The sequence below is a fragment of the Gymnogyps californianus genome, chromosome 2 (genome assembly GCF_018139145.2).
Source record: "Gymnogyps californianus isolate 813 chromosome 2, ASM1813914v2, whole genome shotgun sequence".
Classification (NCBI taxonomy): Eukaryota; Metazoa; Chordata; class Aves; order Accipitriformes; family Cathartidae; genus Gymnogyps; species Gymnogyps californianus.
The window spans coordinates 83,925,117-83,948,612 of NC_059472.1; the positions used below are offsets into that span (position 1 = coordinate 83,925,117).

Consider the following 23,496-nt stretch of genomic DNA (forward strand, 5'->3'; position numbering starts at 1 on the left):
TTGCATGGTAGATAGGAAAGGATACTTATTCTCTACTTTATACAAGATTGACACCACTTAAGTCAATGAAGAAGCCACTGGTGTAAAAATCAGTCTCTGCTTCCAAACTGTCACAACTCTGAACTCCATGGTTCAGCAATAAGATTTAATATATTTCGGTCTTTCCAGGACTGGTATGATTACTACGTTTGCAAATACTTCATATGCCACACTTCATTTTCATATGCAAGAAAAGAATTGTAGATGTGTTTGGAACGCACTATTTTTACTATGCACATCTGTAATGGAAGCTGTGGTTTTGGCCTGTTTAGTCTCTCCACACGAAATATTTCTTTGCATACTGTGAAACTGTATGCAGTTCAAACAGTATGCAGACTTCCACAAACAGATTAAACTTCCCTCATTACACAGCCACGTATGTCTGAACTCAGCACAATAATGTCAGGAGGTACCACAGAAGTTGAACCAAATGCAGATTCCCAGTTTAAAATTAATTTCACCTATCTACTCTAGGAAGTACTACAAGGTACCTTCCCATCCAAAATAATTATATTAACAAAAAACAGTATCTGACTTTCAAATATGGAACAAAACACTTCTGTTATTTTCTGATCTATTCATATGAGTTATCATTACCATTCAAAGTGATCAAATGATGACAAACCATTAAGATTCAATGACAAAATTAATTCATTCTTCGACGTATGATCAATATTGTTATGAGAGTTGAGTACATGTATTTTAATATTTGTCCCTTTTAATTTTTAAAATTCTACCCTGCAGAAGTTCAAGTCTATCACCTGCTTATTAGACAAACAGCAAGGAGAGAAGAACAAATTGTCTACTTTCCACTCAGGAAAGTTAGACACATCTTGGACTTGAAGGTCATTTCTTAGATAGGGTGTGTAGGGATTTGAGGGGAAAGGGAAAAGTGTGTGTTCATGAGGTAACTATCTGTACTGTCCATTCAGTAATAAAAGATGGCAGACTTATTTCACAAAGACCAGTCATGACAGTTATGCTTTCTTAAAAAAACATCTAGTACAAAAGTCATATTTGCATCTGTCTATCCTAGACTAGTTATGTAGCTTTGATGTTGTGCTATTAGAGGAAAGTTATAAACTAATTTCAACACCAGAGAAGCAATAAATAAAGAAAACTGATTGCATAATGTAGCACCTCGAAGAATATCTGAACTACATTTCTAACAGGGAAAACCAAAGATCAGTACATTTTTGAACTTCAGTTCACTTTATAAGAAACTTAACAAAGGTAAATAAACATATGACACCATGGTCTATAATAATCTAGAAAACTACCGTTCCTTTGTATTTGTTTAATTCTGTGAATTGCATAGACTACTCATGTAGACATAGGAGAATGCCATAAAGTGTGTAGTTGAATGAGGATATATGAATACATCTTGTTTCTAGAGTGCAAAGTACCATTTGTCCAGGAATATCTGTTACAGCATTTAGGAATAAGAGTGACTCTCCTCTACAGTCAGCATGTGCGTGTGTGTACTGTTTCCTTAATATGAATGTCCCAAGTAACATACAAGGCTGCATTTGATATCTTCTTATCATCTCTTCTCAACTGTAATATCTTTTACATACAATCAACGATACAATAATGTGTCATAACTTTGTCAAGTCGTACGTGGCATTTTCACTTGTTAAAAGATTGTTGAACAGAACAGTTTGTTTTCCTTACCCATTTCAGACATCTCTGGCACAGTAACAATGTATGGTCCGTCTGTAAATTTTGGTGCATTGTCGTTGATATCCTGCACTTTGATAATAAATTCAGATTCAGGCTCGAGTGGCTTGTTTGTCCGTCTATCAATAGCTTGGGCATGAAGCACATAGTGTGTCTTCTGCTCTCGATCTAGGCTTTTGGTTGAATGGATGTCTCCAGTCGTGTCATCAATAATAAATATAGTCCCCGCCCCTTCTCCAGTAAGAATGTATTTGACTGATCCATCACCTTTGTCGGAATTGGAGTGCAGCTGTAGAATATATACACATAAAATCATATAAAATGACATATTAAATTTCATAAAAGGTTATTGCACATAAGATATAAAAACTATAATATTACTGTTAGCACCATTCTACTTAGTTTTTAACCTTCCCACCTCTTGCCATAATTCTCATGTGCTACTTCTGGCAAGTTAATAATTTTGTTCAGGGTCATTTCCACCCAGCATAGTTCATTTTTTAAGCTGGAATTTCTTGGGTTCTACGTCCATTCCAGAAAACTTCCCTAAGTCAGGAATATTCTAGTAACGGAGGTGGTTTTTATTTTGGTTTGGTTTTAGCCCTTCTAGTAGTTACCTTACAGCACTCATTGCTAGAAAATCTGCCTTAAGCACTAAGACTGAAGCAGTCACACAGAAGATTGTTTGCTTCAATGATTGTAGTTCAGTCCCACCACCTATGTTATCTTCTGTGGCCCCAAGGACAGCATCATTTACTGCAAAAGGAAACTGCGCAGTGTGGCAGTGACAGATGTCTGTCCAGGATTACTCTATCCCTCAACAAAACACAGCCATTTTCTCTGGGTTTTGTTTGTTTGTTTGTTTTTTTAATTAGAAAGTCACCTAATTTGCTTGTATTTAAATTATTTATAATGAAGTAATGAACTTTGACTGATACTTCCAGCATTTTCATTGTTCCTAACACACACTTTGTGCTATAAAATATACATTAAGTATATTATACCCCTCCTTGCGTAGAATAAAGCTTGTATTTATTGGGGGGGGAGGAAGGAAGAGTCATTAAGTACGCTGGTGTATTAAGAGAGAACATGAAACAGCTTCCCATTAAGTCTCAGTGCTTCTAACTTGACTTTAAAGAATTGCCTGTTTAGATTAAAAATGAACATGTGTTCTCTCAGAAGGAGGGATGATTTTTTGATAGATTGAGAGGCTTTGTGGTTTTTTTCTTTAAAAAGACTTTGAGAATAGAATGTATTTATTGAGGTGCACAATGAGAACAAAGTGATAATGCAGAAATGAACAGCCTCAGGTATTGTGCAGTTATATTGCGATGTTAAATCAGAAGGGAAACATTCTTATTCTAAGAACTCACTCATTCTTATTCTTATCCCACTACCCTGACTATCTCTCAATATCTGCAATGTGGCATTACTGAGTTTCTATACAGAATCTGAGCAAAGCAGAAGCAGAATGCCAGATATTATTTTTAATTAATGGAACACAAGGTGTCAGTTTCCAGATTCCTCTCCATTCTCAGTTCAAAAACTATTTAGGGTTGGATAGAGAGAAAATAAGACTTTTGGAGGTACAAATCATCTTTTTTCTGACTTAAATCATAAGATACAGATGTGCTGCTATTTTCTCACTCTCTCCTTGTACCTTTTTTGCCAGGTCTTTGTTTTGCCTTTAAAATTATCTAGCTCGCTATTTGTAAAAGGAGTAAGCGTATGGGGCTTGATGACATTTTTCATCTCATGTAGTAAATCTATGAAATTATGGTGTCGCACATAATTTATATCTTGTCCTGTAGGGGGGGTTGGGAGAGGGAAGTCTGATAAAATTAAGATTGTCAGCTTATATAAACTTCAGCATAACTTCAGTCAACGCACCATATACTTATCTGAGCTACAAGAAGATCTGACTGAATAACCAAAACAAAACTGGGTCACCACTGTGGACCCATTTTTTTAATTTTGAAAATGGAAGAAAGAAAGAAGCAGAGAAAGGGTCTGCTTGCTTGGCTTTGCCTTTATAGGACAGCAGGACAGTCTTACACCTTTCCTTTAGAGTAGTGATGGGCAAAATTCTTGTTACATCTCTTCTTATCCTCAGAATAATACTGTATTCTATTAACAAAGGAATAATTCACTCAATGTAAAATGTCAGGGATCCAAACTTCCTATGAAGTCAAAATGTTCTCTGAAGTGATTTATTCCTAAAAATTAGAATAGTAGGTATTCTGGTATTCTAACCCTGGTTTGCCGGTATTCTGATTTTTCAGAAACAATCAGAATTGTTTTTCTCTTGCTGCAGGTTTCTTTTTTGATAAAATGATTCCTAAGTGTTAGTGTTTGCAAATGTTAACATTTGCCTCAGAAAGACTGCCTCTAATTTATGGGAAAAAAACCCCAAGACACCCAGGAGAAAATCTGTATGCCCAGGAAAATGACAAATTTGCTGAGTTTATGAAGCTACAAGGAACTCAGTTAAAACTACCCCAAACTGAAAAAGATCAGAAGAATCTCCACCCTCATTCTCTCCTTTTAATGCTGCATGCGTATATGTAAAAGCATATTCAGGTATACCATATAAAGAACCCAGCAAAAATTACTGTATTCATAACTGGAATTACAAAATTATGAACCAATTAAGAAATTGGTTACATAGATAGGTAAGGAATCAACAGAATAAGGAACTGCTGTAGAATTTAAGAAGTAAGCTTTCTTCAAAAAAACGAAATATCAACATAGACAAGGCATTCCAGTACCATACTGCAGAAAGGCACATTCAGAAATTCACTGTGACAGCATGAAATGCATGCAACATTTGGAAAAATTAATAACATTAGATATTTTTTGTTGTGAAGAAACAACTATTTGTACTTGTCATCAGTGAAGAAAAGCGAGGTACATTTTGAGTCAGAGGGCTTTTAAATCTAACAACAGGTAATAAAAGTTAAGAAACACAGAAGATTCTCAGCTGATTGCATGGCCAGCCAATTATATGGTATTCCTGTTAAACATCATGTTACCCAACAAACCTCAATTGAAAAATGCAGGCAGGAATGTCATTAGAAGAAAATTATCTGGGTATTAATAAACACTGAAAGCCTTCAATTTGCAACTGGTTGTTTTACACTGCAAACAACTGAAAACAAGAGAAAGCTATGAGAAGTTCCTGCTTCCCTACTTCCTGATATTTCTTATGTTGTTTGAAATATAACACTTTGATTTACGCCTTTTAATTTCTAATGCTGAATTTTAAATTCACATAGGAGGATTTTGCGTAGCACTTCTACAACATAAGAAAAGGGCATTTCCTTTGTCAGTTGGTTTATATTTCAGTTTTTCTGTAAAGTACAGATTAAATAACTGTTTGCCTTCTTTAATACTTCCATCTCAGTACAAATTGGCCCAAGTAGAAAAATATCAAGGCTTCTCTCAAACGCTTATTTGCAATATCTGTTGTGCTGAAGAGAGCCCCTGGGAATCCCTGCTTAAGACAATGCCTACCAGGTTAATGAGAGATTCATGTCCCAGAGCATGGCGCACTTCTTACTTTTCCCTGTGTACTATGAAATCATCTCCACAACAGGTGGTTTATTGCACAAAAGCGTTTCTAATTAGAATAATGCAATTCACCACTTAGGTTACAAATACATGGTTTGGGAGACTGTATTTCTGCAGCTACGTCTACAATGATTTATAAAAGACAGCAAGGGAGCAAAATCTATCTGGACAACAGTGGACTCTCTCTCTACTTGGGACTGTTGTAACTATTTCTGTATCAGATTAATTTGACAGAGAGGCAGATGCCACTAAGCAACGCAGACTCAAGCCAACCCATGTTCTGTTCACCAGTTCAGACCTAACTTGTGTAACCTGGGGAAGTCATCTCAACCCAGATCCCTAGAAAGCGCGTGGACATTTCATTTCAATGAGATGCCACCACCTCTGCCAATGACTACTGCAAGAACATATATACAGTAGGGGATGAGACACTCACATGCTGTAGTAATGTGAATAAATAGCTTAGATAAACACAAAATGTGGTGTTATTTTTTCCCCTGCTGTGCCAGTCAGAGACAGAAAGTTGGAACGTTGAGGGAGTCTCTTAATTTAAAAAGAAATACAAACACATCATAAACTGAAACATGATTACTCATAATGTTGAGATGAGTAATAAGCATTGAAAAGAAATACAAGGGAAATATGCCAAACATTAGAACACAGCTCTCTGATTTCCTTATCAGAGGTTTTAACTATGACTATGAAAACATTACTGAAAATGTCTTTCAGTAGGTCTTAGTTTCTATGATAGTCCACCTCATCTGATGATTATATATTGATCTGTGACATTAACTTTTCAACTGCTACTTAAAGAAGCTTTTTTTTCCTTCTTGTTTCAACTTGCTTCCCTAAGCAATCTTGCCTTAGACCCCAAACTATTTTAAAAATGACTTTGCAGACCAATAGTTTACCTAGTTAACCACTAGAGACTAATACAGCTTGCACTCGCCACTTAGCCCTCCCTAGCCCCCCAGGACTCCCCCCACCCTACCCACGGCTCAGGACCTCATTGCAGCCCCCCAGGGCCATCAGCCCCCACCCCAACAATGCCACAGCAGGGCCAGTCTCCAGCTCCCCATGGCCCTGCCCTGCCTGGCCATGGGCCCTGCCGAGCTGGGCCCACCTGCGGGACCATGTCCCTGTCCGGCCTTGGGCTGGCCCCGTCCCCAGGGAGGTGCCCGATGCCTGGGGCTGCCCCAGTGGCCCATGGCTGCCCAGCTCCTGGCTGGCCCTGCCATGACCTGCCTGGGGGACCCCCCAGTGCCCCAGCCCCAGGGAGCTGCCTCACTCTGCTGCTCCCTGACAGCAACGTCTCCAATCCTCCAACTTCCAGCCAGTGCAGTCTTCTGAATTCCTTGTGGAAATGCGGTTTCTATCCTAAGTGATGGGCTGGCTTCTGAAAACATTACTTATCACTGCTGATTTGGTTATGCTCCTAACAACAACATATCTATTAAATATTCTGAATCTGTCCACAACCAGAAGCCACCAGAAAGTATTTAATTTTCATCCCCTGCTGGACATTATTCCTGTGTTTATTTCTCTGAATTTTTAGGGAAAGAAGAAACTGAAAATAATAGCTGAAGAGTATATCTGGAATGTCACCTTTATCAACCCAGTGGGCTCAACTTCTTGACATATTTAATAACAGGTTGGATTCACGATGATTTATGACGGTTCCTCAATCTTTAACTAGCCTATATCAGCTAGGACAGCAGTGTATGACTGATTTTGCAGAATAGGAACCAAGGTGTCCTTGTTTTGCTAAGACTTAAACATTTTGCTTCCATCAGTCCATTTAAATGCTTAACTTTCTTTTAGTATTCCTGCAGAAACTGTAGAAGGGCTACATTTTCCAAAGGCATGATTTGAAGAGGTATACCAAACATTTCAGTTAATGAATTTTCTTTATACTCTTATATTAATTTTGATACTATAAGTATTTAAATACTTATAATTTGATGCACCAGCATATTAGCTGCTGTAAAATGAATACACAGATTGTAGGCTTATTGCCCAGCTAATACAATATTGTTACTGCTAGTAACTGCAAAGTGATCAACTGGCTAAAGCCTAATTGCAAAACCAAATGGTCAGGTGGCTACTGCTTAGCTACTGGCATTATTCACTACCCTTCAACCTCATACGTCTTTTACTTAATTGTTTTAGCTAATGCTTTGCTACATCATACATTCAAACATTTAAGCATACACACTTGTCAAGCAAATGACCACAAATAGGCAGAAACTACTGGACAGTACAGAAGTAGGGACCAACGGGAAAGAAGCACACCAATAAATACTGTAAAACCAACCAAAAAATTGAGGAGGAAGCCAACATTCTGCTCCTGCCGGGAATGTGGGATACTAACAACTCACAGTGATTACCATGCCCCCCTGCGCTTGCCTAAGGAAGACAAGCCACGACCAGGAAACCATGTATGGCCAGAAGAACGAGAAAGAAGCCTGGATAAGAAGGGCAGTTGTAAAGTAAAGAGTTATCTATTAGTGATTTAATTGTATGACTGCTTCCCCCGGTTTGCTTTAATTGAACAATTTGGATTCTTGGTGTGTTATGTGGGTGGCATTTTAAGTGGACTAGTAATGACTTTTACAATATTTTAATTGGACTACCAATAAATTCTTGGATCTGGATATAAGATATGTGCTGTTCCGTTGAAAAAAAAAAATTATGAAGAGATTCCCATACATGTGCTAAATTCAAATCTGAGGCTGATTTGAAAAAATCAATAACTGTTGCACTAACCTAATAAATTTAATCAGAGTAGAAGTGGTTGTGTACATATAAACTTAAATTATTTTGAAATAACTGCAGAGAATTAACTTAAAGCTTATTGTTGACAAATAATAAACAATAAAAATAATATGCACAGAATTCCAAAAGCAAAACCTAAGTTCTGGTAGTGACACTACCATTATGCCTTTTGAATAAAGTATTGTCTTCTGTTTGGGGAGCAGCACGTTCTTTCAAGGAGAGCACCAGAACATCCCCTTCTCAATTCTGTTGTCATTGCCAATCAGTTTAACCAAACAACAAGAGGGCCCCAGCACAACACTACCACAGCAAAGTCTACCAGTGAGTGCCCAGCCTAGAGGAATGACAAAATTATTCCCAGCAACATGAGCTATGAGCTTTAGCAAAGCATAGGAGGATATATTAAAAAAGAACGTATGTATGTTACTTTACTTTTGTTACGCAGAACCGTTTAATACTTCACTAAAAACATCAAAACGTAGATAAATATAAAGAATTAATGGTACAACACTAAAACACTGACTAAAAAATATTTTAATCTTCTCTCTAATAAGAACTGCGATCATATTGACTTCCTTTGATGTTTATATAGACACAACCTGTAATTTAAAAGAAATGATACAATAACTTAGTAGTAGTAAAAACTGCATATGAAATTATTCTGAACGGTGCACACTGCAAAATCAGAGTCTAGCTGATACTACTGAAATGTTCATTGTGCCTATGCAGTAAAAGTATCCTCAGATTTGCCACAGACTTGCTTCCTTTGGTCTAAGCTATAAAATATGTTTTAATGAAAGATACTGCTCTGGGCAATGTCACACCTTTTGATGGAATTCTCAGAGGGAATCATTAGCCCAGGAGACAACTGTATTATCCATAGCAGTGTCCACAAATCGAGAAGAAGCTATTCCACACCCTTGTCAAACAGGAAGAAAATACAAATTGCAATTGCCCCCATCTGCTGAATGGGTTTTCAGAGATAGAAAAAAATAATTGGATTGCAATCATCCAGGAAAAACAGAACTGAAACAGTATTAACTTCACAGTATAACACTACAGCACACAAACATCTGTTCTTGCAAGATGTGCTTATCTGAAGTCCACTCCTTTGCTGTTGCCTTTGGGGAGACTTGGTAATGGAAGAGGTATACAGGTGCATAAGCAATCACATCTGAAATAACATCAGGTGTACTAAAGCTGACACAAGCAGTCAACATTAGCTTCTATTTTCTCTCTGTACAAAAGAAGGACTCTAGTGAATGACAAGAAAAACAGAAAATTGAATCCTAAAACAATACAATAAACATTTATGTATAAAACTGCTGTTTTGTTTTCAAAGAACACTATATATTTTTAAGAAAAATAGAATCCAAAATTGTACTTTCAGTGTACTATGTGTCTAAATCAATATAGAAGAAAAATACTTCCACTGCTGAAGTTTTCATCTGAACTCTCTTCACAGCAGTAAGCTTTCATTTCAGACATCTTTTACTTGGGCAAATGCGATGATGGGCATAGAAACTATTCTTTTTTCAAGAAAGTAGGATTTACACAGCATATTTGTTTTACAGGGTTTAAAGAGCTGGACAGGCATCCTGTTGCAGAACATGCTAACCAAAGTCTTCTGAAAGTATAATTATGTAAATATGCTTGTTTACAGGTCCCAGGGCTAAGTGACTACAGCTCATTGAACCACTACTCTAAAACATGTCTGAAATTAACTTTGCCTTTTTGTTTTGGTTTTATTTGAAAAAAGTTTATTTTTAAAAAGAAAAAAACCCAAGAATCCTCATTCCCCAGTACTGTTCTACAGCCAGGAGAGTTGTTTCAGAGTGGAAGCACACTGCCTTTAACCCATGAAATGCTCCTCTGCAGTAATACTTCTGCAGAACGGCCACGAGATGTTAGTGTAACATAAGTGCTTGACTCTGTCATATCATATTTCTGATTAAGTAAGGAAAATCATAAAAGGTCTCAGTTACAGAGCTTCTACTGGTTTAGATCTCACAGTCTCCTTAAAGGGTAAGTATCATTATCTCTCTTTCAAAGAGGAGTAATCTGAGTTTCACAGACTTGAACTAACAAATTTACCCAGAAACAAGAAAACAATTCAGATTTTAAAAGCCTCAAACCAGACTCTTGTCTATCCAGTTGTGATATCATTAGACAATGCTGAACTCTGCAATTCCCAGAGAAAGTGGGAGGGGATGGATTCCTGAAGCCATAAAAAAATTATTCCTGGAGGGCTATAGAATTTCAGAACATTTAGAAATTCATCTTTTCCACGGCCATCAGAAAAACACCATCAATAGGAAAAAAAAAAAAAAGAAAAAAGGTACATTAAACTATGAGAGATGAAAGTTAGACTTTAAATCAATGCTTCTTTGTTACATTCAGCCAAATAATTCTCAAGATATAGGCCAGATTTCTGCTACGTTTCTTTGTACAGTAGCCAAAGTCTGGCTTCAATGTGTATGAAGAAGTAATTAATGCATGGGTCGATGTTATATTACTTCATAGCATTCTGCTCTGGCAACACATGACTCCTTTCTCCCCTCTGATGTCGTATGCCACTAAGCTGTGCAGAAAACTATTTCATGCTCTCTAGACAAATTTATAAAATTGAGTGGTCTTCAGTTTTCAGCATATTCTCACAGTCACTGTCACCAAAAACTCACTTTACAATCAATAAATCTGTAATTGTGGTAGTAACTTAGATTCCTAGATCCATGTAGAAGGACCATAAATTTGACTAAGTTTGAATCCAAATGCCTTGATGATACATTGTTACTAAAGCAAACCCTGGCCACACTACGTCACCAGTGGAAGAATAACTTTGTTTCAGTTTGTGTTGTTATTATATTACAGTAAGGAGCTGTTATGCCAGTATAAAGCACTTCTACAAATCTTGCCTTTCCTATAAATGTGCACAAGCATACAATAAAAGTGCTTCAGTTCATGGTACTACTCTCTGGCACAGGCCTTGCAAACTTCTAAATTACTTAGATCACAGAAGCACTGCTTTGTTTGTAAATGCCTTACTGTTCAGCTACATAGTCACAGATGCATTAAACCTCAAAGATGCAAAAAGTAGTCCTAGGTACCAATATCATAACTTGCATTATCTGGAGAAGTAAGCCCACTTTCATACGAAAGAATGTTTGCTTAGGACATTGAAAAGGTCAAGGTCAGAAAAAATGGTAAGTGCATATACTCTTTGAAAACACAAGAGATGCAAGACTTTGGGGCTTGGAAATTCACTGAAGCAGTGAAAAGCTATTCTTCCCTAGAAAACATTGCACATCTGTGACAATGATGGAGTAAACACACTGTTTCTGCAGACTTTCTACAGATGCTCGACCTTAATTTCTGGTGCTTGCTCAGTCAAGCTACTTTCATTGAAGTATTTTTTTTTTTTTTTTTTTTTTTTATGTGCACAAAGAGAGAATCAAGCTCTGCTGTTCCTTTCCATTTGCAGCACAGAGGGAAAAAAGGGAACACATCCATTGTAACAAGGTGTCCTGGTTTCGGCTAGGACAGAGTTAACTTTCTTTTTAGTAGCTGGTACAGTGCTGTGTTTTGGATTTAGTGTGAGAATGATGTTGATAACACGCTGATGTTTTAGTTGTTGCTAAGTAGCGCTTATCTTAAGCCAAGGACTTCCCAGTTTCCCATGCTCTGCCAGCAAGCAGGTGTGCAAGAAGCTGGGAGGGAGCAGAGCCGGGGCAGCTGACCCGAACTAGCCAAAGGGTATTCCATACCATGGAACGTCATGCCCAGTATATAAACAGGGGGGAGTTGGCCGGGAGGGGTGGGTCATGGCTCGGGAACTAACTGGGCATTGGTCAGTGGGTGGTGAGCAACTGCATTGTGCATCACTGGGTTTTTTTTTTCCTTTCCCCCCCTCCTTTTTTTTTGTTGTATTCCTTTTCATTACTATTCTTATTATATTTCATTATTACTATTGTTAGTATTATATTTTACTTTAGTTATTAAACTGTTCTTATCTCAACCCACGAGTTTTACTTTTTTTTCCTTTGCTTTCCTCCTCCTCACCCCACTGGGAGGGGGAGGGGGAAACGGCTGCGTGGTGCTGAGTTGCTGACTGGGGTTAAACCATGACACAAGGTCTTCCAAAAAGAAAATACATATCTGCCCCTACTAAACAGGAATACCAGTGTAAGGATTATTTCAGATTTTTCCAAATCAGAAAGAACTATTAGTTCTCTAAAACCCTGATCAATGAACTCCACATTACATGTTATCTCCATGTATATAGCTTCTCCTGATATTAACAGAAGAGATATAAATAGCTCACTGGAGCACAGAGCTGTAAGTGTAATAGTACTCAAACTCTTACGGAAAGTATGATTTATTTGTTTGTTTGCTTGTTTGTCTGACAGTGCTACAGCAAATACTGTTTACTTTATGAGAGACCTTAAGATAGCATATTCATTTTTAAGTTCTGGAAAAACAACTCTGCAGTGTACCCATGTGATATTCTAAATTACTTCTTTCTTCTTTGCTCTTCCTAAATAACATTGTGAAGATAAAAATAAATGTGTGATTTTCTGATGTAGTATTTGTGAGCCATGTAAAATCAACAAGAGAAAATTTTATGCCAGGGACTCGATTACTTACTCAATTACAGAGTTTGATTAGGAAAAAAAATATTATGTGGAAAAGTTCAAGGAGAGATAATTAATTTACCAGCTTCCTTTTATCCCATTCTTCCAAAAATCTTTCACACGTTTTTGGTTTTGATGTCTTTGAAGCTAATTTGCTGAGAAATTTATAAGACTGTGGAAAGAAAACAGGTTAGCTACTGTCCAATGGCTTCTATTTCAGGTGAAAAAGTTGTTTCATTCTGAAGAAACTGAAAAGAATGCACTACCATGCATTATCAAGAATTGCAGAGATCATTGTTTCAAAAGGATTTCATCTCCATATTTTTGTGAGCTTCTTATAAACTCATGTTAATGCACTTTTCCAGGTAAAACAAATGCAAGTTTTCATTATTGAGGGGCTTTTTTTGTCATTTTAGTTGTTGAGTTCTTTGTTATATACTTTTTAAATATTAGAAAGTGGTATGACAATATTGAATATGAGCATATTGATTTATTGTGGTATTGATTCACTGCTTCTACAGTATTTAACACTTAAAGGCATGTTTTGGTTTTGCATCTGGACTGCCATTTCATCTCTTATGTGGCCTACCGCTTGTCTTCTTGTTGGGTGAAATTTAGATTTGTAAAAAAATTGCTTCTATATAGAGTTTCCATTACAAGTCTCACAAGTGATCACTCTTCTGTATCTCCCTTAGAAGAGAATATGGTTTTTTTCCAATCACAGATACTTTTCTTCTTCCTATAATGTAGTACTCTTGCTGTTTGCTAGAAGCAAAAAGTACTACATGACACAGGAAAAGAGCCCCGCTTCATCATGATGAGGAAATGTTTCCACAAATTTCTTCAAGAGGTCACTAGTGCCTCAAAATCTGTTGATAATGGAGAATGCCAACTATGCTACTTTCAACATCTTTGTTGGGTAAGTCAGAAGAAGATCCAGGTTTACAGCAGAAGCTTATCACTAGCCCCCTCCACAGATATAAGTCATGTAATGACTGCAATAAAAAGTGACAAAGTGGTCACAAGTGTTACAGTGATGACTATGCTTTCACAAGTAGGAATAAAGAAATAGGAACATACCAATCCCAGTGAATGGGAACGTAAACAACTGTCCTTAACTTTAGCATGCTTTTTATGAACTGTTACAAAAGCTTTCTGGATCTCAAATGGATGTAAACTGGGGAACTTCAAGAATCTTTTTTGTGTATTTCCCTACTTCACACATGCATTATCAAAAACAAGTACAATTTCTGAGCTCAAGGTTTTTTAATCAGGTAATTCCTAGCAATAAGCACAGTTTTCTCAAAGGGGTAGCATGCTACTGCTTCTGTATTCTTCCTACAGTCATCATGACCCCCATCGGTCCATAAACATCTGTACTGCCACCACTGCAAGGCTTTGATTGTAAGATAGAGTAAACCCCTCATTATTTACATTTAGTCCAGTACAACTTTTGGACAAGTAAAACACAAGTTCTGAAAATGTTTACAAACCAATCTTATATCACAATTTATGACTGACTGGCATTTTGAGTTAACAGCATTCCTACAGAGGCTTTGTGTCACGTGTAATCTTTTGCTACTTTTTCCACCTGACAATGTAATTGCAAGTCCTGAATGATATCTTTTCAGCACAGTACAGAGCATTTCCATCCTTTCACGGACAACAGCCATTCTTCATTGTGACTGAGAACACACATTCTAATAATGAGGAAAAGACATTATGCTAGACTTTTGAAATAGCAATCAAAAAGACCAAGCCCTCCAAATTTCCAGAAACACATTTAAATTCCAAATATGTTTAATTGTTCCTGCATTGAATCCATGAAATGTCTGTTTCTAAAAGCACCTGTGGTATATTTTTGTATAACAGGATAAGAAAAATCTATGTCCATGAATCAGGTATCTGCAAATGTAATTGTAATGTAAAATTGTATAACATTTGATATTCTAGTATTTCTGAACAATAATTTTTACATTAAAATTCTCCCATATGTTAAAAAACATGGAAAGTGTGCTGAAGAATTTATCTTACATAGCTTTAGATATATGGATATTTAAAAATTAAATAAAACCTTCTCCTCAAAGTTCTAAATTTCTCACTAGAAAAATATTTATGTTCTTTGCTGTCCATTGTAAAGTCACATATGTTTGATACTTGAACTTGTTTTCATTTGTCTGCAGGATAGATATATCCTGACCATGGAATTATCTTGAATTTAGCACAAGAAAAAGCTAGTTGAGAACTACTTTCTTCCACAGTTACCCTTTGATGGTGTTTAACAGAAAGTATTTCAACAAAGCAAGTCAGAGCCTCATCAATTTACTAAAACAAACAGTAATATATTCTGCATGTTATATTTAACACAAATTTTTTTTTTCTCATTAAGCACTGTCCTATATTCATCATCATCTAATTCCAATAGGGAACACTAATGTTTTCTTTCTGTACATGTAGGGAATCCCTGACACGCTGTTCCATTCACTGCTATCACTTATTAAAATAAGTGATAAAAAAAAGGCTGTTAAAATTTGACCTTTCTCCAGGACCAGTATTCCAAGTACATTAAATGCCATAAACAAACTACTCACACTTTGAGGCAATATATTCCTCTCCTTAGTGTTTCTTATGTGTATGCTGACATATCTATACAGATGTCATTTATCATAAACATTTCAGTGATTTTTCTTCCCAGAGATTCTCTGACACCTTCTCCCCTCTCAAAAAAATGTTCAGGCAGAATAGGATTACAATCTCTAAAGCTACCAGCTGCCGAGAAATGGTTAGATGCAAATGATGCTTTAAAACATAAGTGTAAAATGATAGGAAAATTAATATAAAAATAGTTCATTTCAGGAATTAAAATGACCATTAATATATCTATCACTAGACATTCTTCCTAGCAGTACAAGGAGGTGTCAATATGGTGTACCTATAGTCTCCTTTGAATGTACAGTTAATTCATTAACACATTTTCCATAACAGACTGTCTCCTTTACATTTAAGGAGCCCATGAGGAAGTGCCCACATGGCCTAGCAGAAGACCCAGGGATCTGATTCTGATCTCCCAGTGTCTTTTTTTCTAACCTAATTTCACCAATACTAGGAAGTTCAAAAATATTTATTCTTTTTCAGGAAAAAATAAAAATATATAGCTTAGTACTTCAAACACCCACTGAATACATGCTTTCACTCAGTCATCTTAAAGTGAACAAATATTACTCATATTACTAAAATCCAATTTATTCCACATAAGGAATAATCTAGTAGGTTACTATGTTCACTGGTGCAGTATAGCCCTAACACCAGAGTTCATGGCAACAAAGCAGACTGCTGGTTAGGCAGCAGAAATACAAATTTTATTTTGATAAGAGCTCAACTTTTTTTTTTTTTTTTCTCAAGCGATAATTTTTAACATTATTCTATCAGCTGGAAATATGTTCCTTCCAACCCTAACAATTTTGTAATATCAGAACTAAAGAAAACTGAGACGAATGTTGGAAATGTAGTAAATATCACATTCACTAAAAGTGTGCTCAAGAAAACTCTGGAGAAAAATGGAAATGCCTCCTTCCTCCCACCCTTTCTGTTAATATAAATAAAATCTTTGTTCAGGCACAAATCCACACCATGGAGAATTTCATGTGTGTGCATGAGGATCAAACCTACAGAATAAGTATTCAGCATCACAAAAGATGCTGATGGGAGAAGTTAAACAAGAAAGATTGTATCAAAACTATTCCTCTGTAAATGCCAATGAGACACATTTTGTCTTTCATAAGAAGGATAAACTCCTGAGTTGACCTAACTTGTAGGAAAAAAACCCCTACATTCTGAAGAACAGACACTAATCATTTCCATTAGAGTTTGGTAACACTAGCACTGAATCAGTTTTGGTTTATTTTAGAGTGACTTTTTATCTGGCTTACAACTATTTCCAAAAGAAGTCATACGCGTCATGTGTTACGAGATGTTGCAGATGTCTTATATCTTAAAAACATTAACATCTTCTATCTTAAAAATGTTAACATCTTAAAAATGTTGCAGATGCCTTATATCACTTGTCGTAATTTGTGGCAAATAACTTCAAAACTAAATTTTCTAACTTTCATTATTTGAAGCCTGACTTTTCCTACAGATGCATAAAATTAGAAAAAGGGGAAAATGAGTGTATTTTAAATATGTTTATTTTTATTTAATCGTCAAATGGTTAATCTTTTTTTTTTTTTTTTAATCATACTAATTACTTTTCCTTACAAATATCCTGTGGTCTGAATTCCACAGGTCCTTATGATTTACATAAGGGAGAAGTATTTACTTCTTTGGAGTGGGCTCAGAATTGCTGCTTATCACTTTCATTGACACTTTTCCTTTCTTTTGAATTATGAAATGAAGAATACGAAGGAAATCCCACTGATGCCAGTGGACTTTGGATCAGGCCATTAATGCTGGTAGATAAAACTAAGGAAAATAGTTATTGTTTCAATAATAAACATTAATTTCAAAGACGTTTACTCTGATTTATAATGCACATATTACATATTTTATAAATATATATAATGCATGACAAGATATAAATCTTAAAATAAACCTAGGTAACATCATAAAGGGAGAAAATTGTTATTTCAGACCTCAGATTTTCAGAACTGAAGAGGGGGGGGAAAAGGGGGGGAGGTGTGGTGGAATAATCTCCTATATCCGCAGTTAGATGACCTGGAAAAGAACACTAAATTATTTCATTCTTTGATTATATTTTCAAGAATATGATTGTTCTACTGCCTCCGAAGTATTTGGCATTTCTGGGAACCAATCACGTTGACATGAGTATGCAATGTTTTGCCATGTCAAAATAGCACTACTCAGATACCATTAAAGTAATGGCAAGCTATCTGGACACATATTAAAAAAAATAGAGTTGCTCTCTCTTCAGACCTAGGACTAAATTCAAACTGAATGAAAAAGGAACAAAAGGAGATAATGTGCCCTATTCTGAGAATGAAGGCTTATTGAGCTAACAAATGATAATCCTTTAGCTGTCAGCAACATCTGCAGACATCATGTAGCTAAAATACTACTTAGGCACTAAGTAGTACAAGTCTCCATAGTGTTAATTCACACTAGGTCATGAACGGCAGGATAAGATGGTTCTCAAAACATTAGATGGCTATTACCTTATTAATTGCTTGCTCAGGCCCAGCTGTCTGCGTAAGCAAGGTCAGGGCAGGAGCGGTGACCTCTCAATCAAGCTGAATTATGAGCTGCAGAGTACTCGGTGGTACAGGAGATCAAAGGGAGAAGTTTTCTGAAGTGAAGAGTTCAGACAGAGTTTTCAGAGTGCAATTACCTTTTTTTTTTTTTCCCCCAGAAACTGAAGGTGGTTGTTGTATTGAACCTTTACTGCAAAAAGACGGAAGTCCCACTCCTCAGCCCAGGATATCACATCCCAATCTGATCAAACTCTCCCCTCAAGTCCTTCAGGCTATCTTACATCCCTCTATGTTTCAAAAACTGCCATCATGCCTCTTCACTCTCTTTTGGTTTTCCCTCCTTTACCCTGTGTTCTCCTATGCATCCTAGCCTGTAACACTCATCTGTTTGTACGCTCCACATGCACTACAGTTCCTAAAAGCCCACCTCCAACTGCATTCACATTGAATGCACTGATAATCTGTGATGTCAAGGTACCTGGAAATTTAAACATCAGCCTCTGGTGTTTAAAATTTTTGCTGAATGATATGGAGAATTTTGGAGGATGATTGGGTGCAAAACTCTGCAGTGAATAGAGGGTTATAGAAACATATATGGCAAAAAAATTGTACATTTGCAGCAATACACAGATAAATAATCATTAATAATTACAACAATTTATGCACTTATCACTCCTGTATGATTAAGCAGGAAATTTTCTAATAGAAAAGAACAAAACCAAAACTATTTGCTTTTAGAATTAAGGTAGCCAATGTGGAATTTTCATTAAAGTAAATAATTCAAAGTTAAGGAGCTCTCTGTCACAGGGCCATCTGTGTTTCAGCCTTTTCTAACACATGACATAGCACACATGCAATCTTGATCAAGTTGAAAAAGACAGCTTAGAAATACAAATATTTTAGAATACTGAACTCCCATTTTGCCTTTTCTTTTGAACGGAGAAGTAAGGCGATTTTCACAACTCTACATGTATTTCTAATATGAAGAAGAAAGCTTCCGGCAGTCAGCTTAAAGCACATGATATGGCTCTGATAACAGCTTTACAGAAAGACACCAAGGACACAGACATTCAGTAAAGCATGAGTTTGCATGCTATTTATTTCCTCCCTGGAAGTGGTGCTTTCAGTGTCATGCTATTATTCAGAAAATTAGCATTTGAAGGGAATATTTGCTTGGGAAATTCTCAAAATGCTCAAGGACAAGTGAAGCCTTGTGAAAGCAGAATTTAATTAATGATAAAAATCCAGGAAATAGTTTCATAGTCCACAATACATTGGGATTAGCACACCTAGTTACAGACTAATTCCATTTGTATCTTACAGTAGTAATGCTATAGCTTTACCTCTGTCTATGTAATTTTACTTCTTACATTACACACACACCTCATGCTATGTTTTGTGAGTTCTGTAATTTTTTTTCTCCTCATTTAAAGTAATTATTTTTCAAGTTTCATTTGGTCTTAAAAATGTCCTTGGGAAAAATGAAAGCCTGTGAAATAGAAACAAAATACTACCTGACAATAAACCAGCAAATTTATTTCTAGTGAATATTGATTTTTATACCTACCCCTGACCAGCAGTAAGCATGGCTTACTGTATATTAATACATCCAACAAAAGATTTTCAGCTAGCTTTCAATTTCAGTTCCAGTATATATTCAGTAATCAATGGAAGATTTTTGCCAAACTAGTCTGATCATGAAAAATATTCTTCTCACTCCTATTCTGGACAATCCTCTCCAATAATAATGATATTAACATTTTTGTTAATATTATCCAACTGCCAACAGCAGGGAGTGGAAAAACCTTTCTGTTCCACTGTTAAAAAATCTTGTTAAAAAAATCAACTTGTTATTACAATAATCTGTAAAGGTATCTCATATAACACCTTCCTCCTCCTCCCCAACCTGAAGTGCTTCCTTTAGTTGTTCACTTCTTTAGACAATAAAAACCTTATTCTTCATGGTAGAAGAACAAATTATTTTCATTGCTGTGCTCCCCTGCCTCATGCAAAAGAAGAGAGAGGTGATATTTCAAAACCTTAGCTGGTGAGGTAACTGGACTTCATTATCAGAAATACTACCTACTAATCCAAGATTCAAAATACCTTTTTTCTAATAGTCTACATATGCATTCTCCAAGGAGGCTCTGCATGGAAGAGGTACCTCTGCAAAAGCTGCTTTGGTTCAGGGGCTCCAGAAAACAATCAACTGGGCCCTGGAATGTCCAGCATGGACCGTACCACACCAGGGACTCTTGGGACATTTTCTGACGTCCTATGCACTTAATAACAATGCACTTAACAATCATGCTAAGCTAGATGAACATTTCTAGCTAATTAGTTCTGGATATGACTTAATTTTAGTTTGTGATGATTATAGTTATTTCCTTCCAATATCCCCAACTTGTGCATGTAGTTTCAGTAGTGAGTATACAAGTAACTGACAGATGGACAACCATCTTAGACCAAAAAAAAAAAAGGAAAAAACCTGAGAGTGGGAGAGAAAATGACTGACTGACTGAGATGATGCAAAAGAGTACTGATTAAATGAGACAGAGTAGACAAAAGTCTGTTAGGAAAGGTTTAGTCATAGCTGGTCCCATAGTGGGCTATGGTTATGGAATGGATGATCTCTTGAGGTTTCTTCCTGATCTACAATTCCGTGGCCTTTTAAAAAAGCATTTTAGCTATTTCACATATAAATCATCTCCTTCTAATCTGTGATCTTGCCTTGATTAAGGACAAGTAAACTAGTTGAATTGTATGAATAAATCAGACTTTAACATTCACAGGTAGCATTTATAAAGGTTTGAAAAAGGGTCTCATTTTTTCAGGGAATCATCATTTCATTGTACATCAGCAACACTTAATTTATCTTACAGACAGGAGTGCTGAAATACTACCACAACACATTTTTCTTGAGCCAAACAAAATCTGCAAAAAAACAAGCATCTTGTAAGACAGGTTGTTCTAGCTCTAATTTCTTAAGAGGTGTAAGCTTTAACAAATAACAGATTTATCCATTTTCTTATGTTTCTTAAAACAGCTATTTATGTTTAGGATTAGCCCCCATAAGAATGTCCTTACATAGAAAAATAATGTGTGATCATACCACTAATGCTAGTATTTAGAGCATTCATCATTGCTCTTCTTTCTTAATTATATATATATACACATAACAGGGCAATATTCTGCTCTATTCTGCACACATACTTTATGCACAACAAGAGCTCATAAAAAGAACTTCATCACTTTTGAAAACAACAACAGAAGTTTTTACTGAGGTGAGGTTTAATTATGGAGGAACATTTAAAGAAAATAACATATTCTGAACTCATAGGGATACATAGTTATTTGCTATATGTGTCCTTTTATCTCTTGCCCATCATTCCAACAGAGTGGTGAGAATTCCCCAAGTGCTTGGGGATCCTCCTATTAAGAAGGTTCCATCTTTTCCCATTTTTAAGCAAAGCATGACAAAAGCTGCTTCTTTCCCTTTTGCAGCTATCAGGCAGGGCAGAGAGGAACAATGCTAACTTTCTCAGGCATCTGTACACTGATGGATACCCTAAAAACAGTATTTTATTTTTGTTATTATTTTTAAAAGGGCAATGTTAAAACTGTGAAAGATAATGTCAGTCAGTAGGATTACTCAACTCATAGATACCATCAAAAATGTAACAGTACTGACTCTTATTTAAGTAATACTCCTTTCCACTGTTCTGGCAATTTGAAGATCTCAGAGAGGTGACAGTATAATTTAAAATAGGATCATTCATTCTGCTTCATAATTGCAGCTGGTAATTTAATGGCAAATAAATGATGAAGCCAAAACTGATCTGAAGCTTTAGCCCTCCTTTCACAGTCCTCATGCTTCCAACTCTGGCTGTCAATCCCATCTCATCAAGTTCTCTTGCGCATAATTGTGCCTCGTCCTTTCTCTCTGTTTTGGCTAATGACTCACCACTGCTTCATGCATGGTCCTTCTCGCTGCCCTGAGCTATGAGAAAATGCACCGCTTGCACTGCTCCTCACAGGAGACTGAGACCTAACAGTATCCCAGAGCAGGCAAAAAAAATCACTGTTGTCAGTTGTCGTGGTTTAACCCCAGTCAGCAACTAAGCACCACGCAGCCGCTTCCCCCTTCCCCCTCCCAGTGGGGTGAGGAGGAGGAAAGGAAAGAAAAAAAAGTAAAACTCGTGGGTTGAGATAAGAACAGTTTAATAACTAAAGTAAAATATAATACTAACAATAGTAATAATGAAAAAAAAATAATAATAATAGTAATGAAAAGGAATATAACAAAAAAAGGAAGGGGGGAAAAAGAAAAAAAACAGTGATGCACAATGCAATTGCTCACCACCCGCTGACCGATGCCCAGTTAGTTTCCAAGCCGCTATCCGCGCCTCCTGGCCAACTGCCCCCTGTTTATATACTGGGCATGACGTTCCATGGTATGGAATACCCCTTTGGCTAGTTCGGGTCAGCTGCCCCGGCTCTGCTCCCTCCCAGCTTCTTGCACACCTGCTTGCTGGCAGAGCATGGGAAACTGAGAAGTCCTTGGCTTAAGATAAGCGCTACTTAGCAACAACTGAAACATCAGAGTGTTATCAACATCATTCTCACACTAAATCCAAAACACAGCACTGTACCAGCTTACTAAGAAGAGAGTTAACTCTGTCCCAGCCGAAATCAGGACATCAGTGAAGGGAGTACCCTTCAGCAGTGCTCTCTGCTGTTCTACCTCCTGACTCCACATGCTGTATCCCCCCACTGCCACCCTGCCCTCAGAACACTATCCAGTTCCTCAAGGTGGAGCATCCCCTTCCCCCTTCAAGAAAAAAATTAATAGCCAGTTTAACTTATTTTAACATAAGCATTTGTGAAAACAAAACAGGAAAAAAAAAATTAGTAAGCAGCCCCAATTTAAAAACATTAACACACAGAATAAAGTAGCGCTACAGAAGATAACATTCAGATCCAATGTAAAAAATATCATGTGAGAATCTGACCCATAAAAATATTCTTGACAGCTTTGAGAAAACAGGAAATAAAAAGGAACAGTGAAATTTATACAAAATATAACACTGGTCTTCTTGTTGCACATTTCTAATTAGTTTAAGCAGGAAAAGAAAAACTCTTCTCCTGCTATGCACATTTTCTTTTCCAGTCATATAGTTAAATTTTGAGTTGAACAGGGCATTGTTTCTTCTCTCTCATCTGGAGGTTCATAAATATGTACAAACAAGTGTCTTCGGTGCTCAATTTCCCTCCTTGTCAGGAAACTAAATTCACTATTAAAGGCCATAAATCAAGACACCCACAACTCACCTAATCAACAAACATGATGGTTAATTAATTAATCAATTAATTAATCAAGTTGTATTTGTTGTACATCTCTCATGCTTGATTAATCCAGCCACATAGCTTCTCAGTGTGTCCTCTGATAGGCATCCTAGCTCTGGAGAATGGGCGAGAATTGTCCCTTTACACTCTCTGAAACTCCTAGTGGGTGAATAACACAGATTCTTTCACCCATTACCTCACCCAGGTCCTGCTGCCTCCACATAACTGAAACCTATCAAACAAAAGTC

At 36.6% G+C, this 23,496-nt stretch overlaps 1 protein-coding gene across 3 annotated transcripts in view; it reads right to left on the minus strand.

Annotated features, from left to right (window-relative positions):
• Positions 1-23,496, minus strand: part of CDH18 (cadherin 18) — a 195,126-nt gene that overhangs the window by 154,935 nt on the left and 16,695 nt on the right. For all 3 annotated transcript variants that reach the window (XM_050891432.1, XM_050891430.1, XM_050891431.1), the window contains exon 2: positions 1,714-2,008. In XM_050891432.1, the coding sequence (XP_050747389.1) occupies positions 1,714-2,008 (295 nt within the window). The remainder of the gene's footprint in view (positions 1-1,713; positions 2,009-23,496) is intronic.